Raw genomic sequence first — 272 nt, 5'->3', positions numbered from 1 at the left:
ACAAACTGGATGGTCCTCTTGCTCTTGATAGAAGCGATGGCCACATTGACGTCTTTGGGCACGACATCCCCACGGTACAGCATGCAGCAGGCCATGTACTTCCCATGGCGGGGGTCACATTTCACCATCTGGTTGTTGGGCTCGAAGCAGGAGCTGGTGATTTCCGCCACAGAGAGCTGCTCGTGGTAGGCCCTCTCGGCAGAGATGATGGGCGCGTAGGTCACCAACGGGAAGTGGATGCGAGGGTAGGGCACCAGGTTGGTCTGGAACTC

General features: G+C 57.7%; 1 protein-coding gene across 1 annotated transcript; it reads right to left on the bottom strand.

The window, feature by feature from the left end:
- Positions 1-6: 6 nt before the first annotated feature.
- LOC107125511 (tubulin alpha-4 chain-like) lies at positions 7-269 on the bottom strand (the record flags this gene model as incomplete). The annotated part of the gene is made up of 1 exon (XM_015428931.1): positions 7-269. A coding segment is annotated over one exon (263 nt), but the record flags the coding sequence as incomplete, so codon positions are not given.
- Between the last annotated feature and the right edge of the window lie 3 nt (positions 270-272).

Source organism: Gekko japonicus, unplaced genomic scaffold, assembly GCF_001447785.1.
Source record: "Gekko japonicus isolate JY-2015 unplaced genomic scaffold, Gekko_japonicus_V1.1 scaffold144366, whole genome shotgun sequence".
NCBI lineage: Eukaryota > Metazoa > Chordata > Lepidosauria > Squamata > Gekkonidae > Gekko > Gekko japonicus.
Note: the sequence above shows the minus strand (reverse complement) of the source record. Positions and strands in the feature narration are given on the sequence as shown.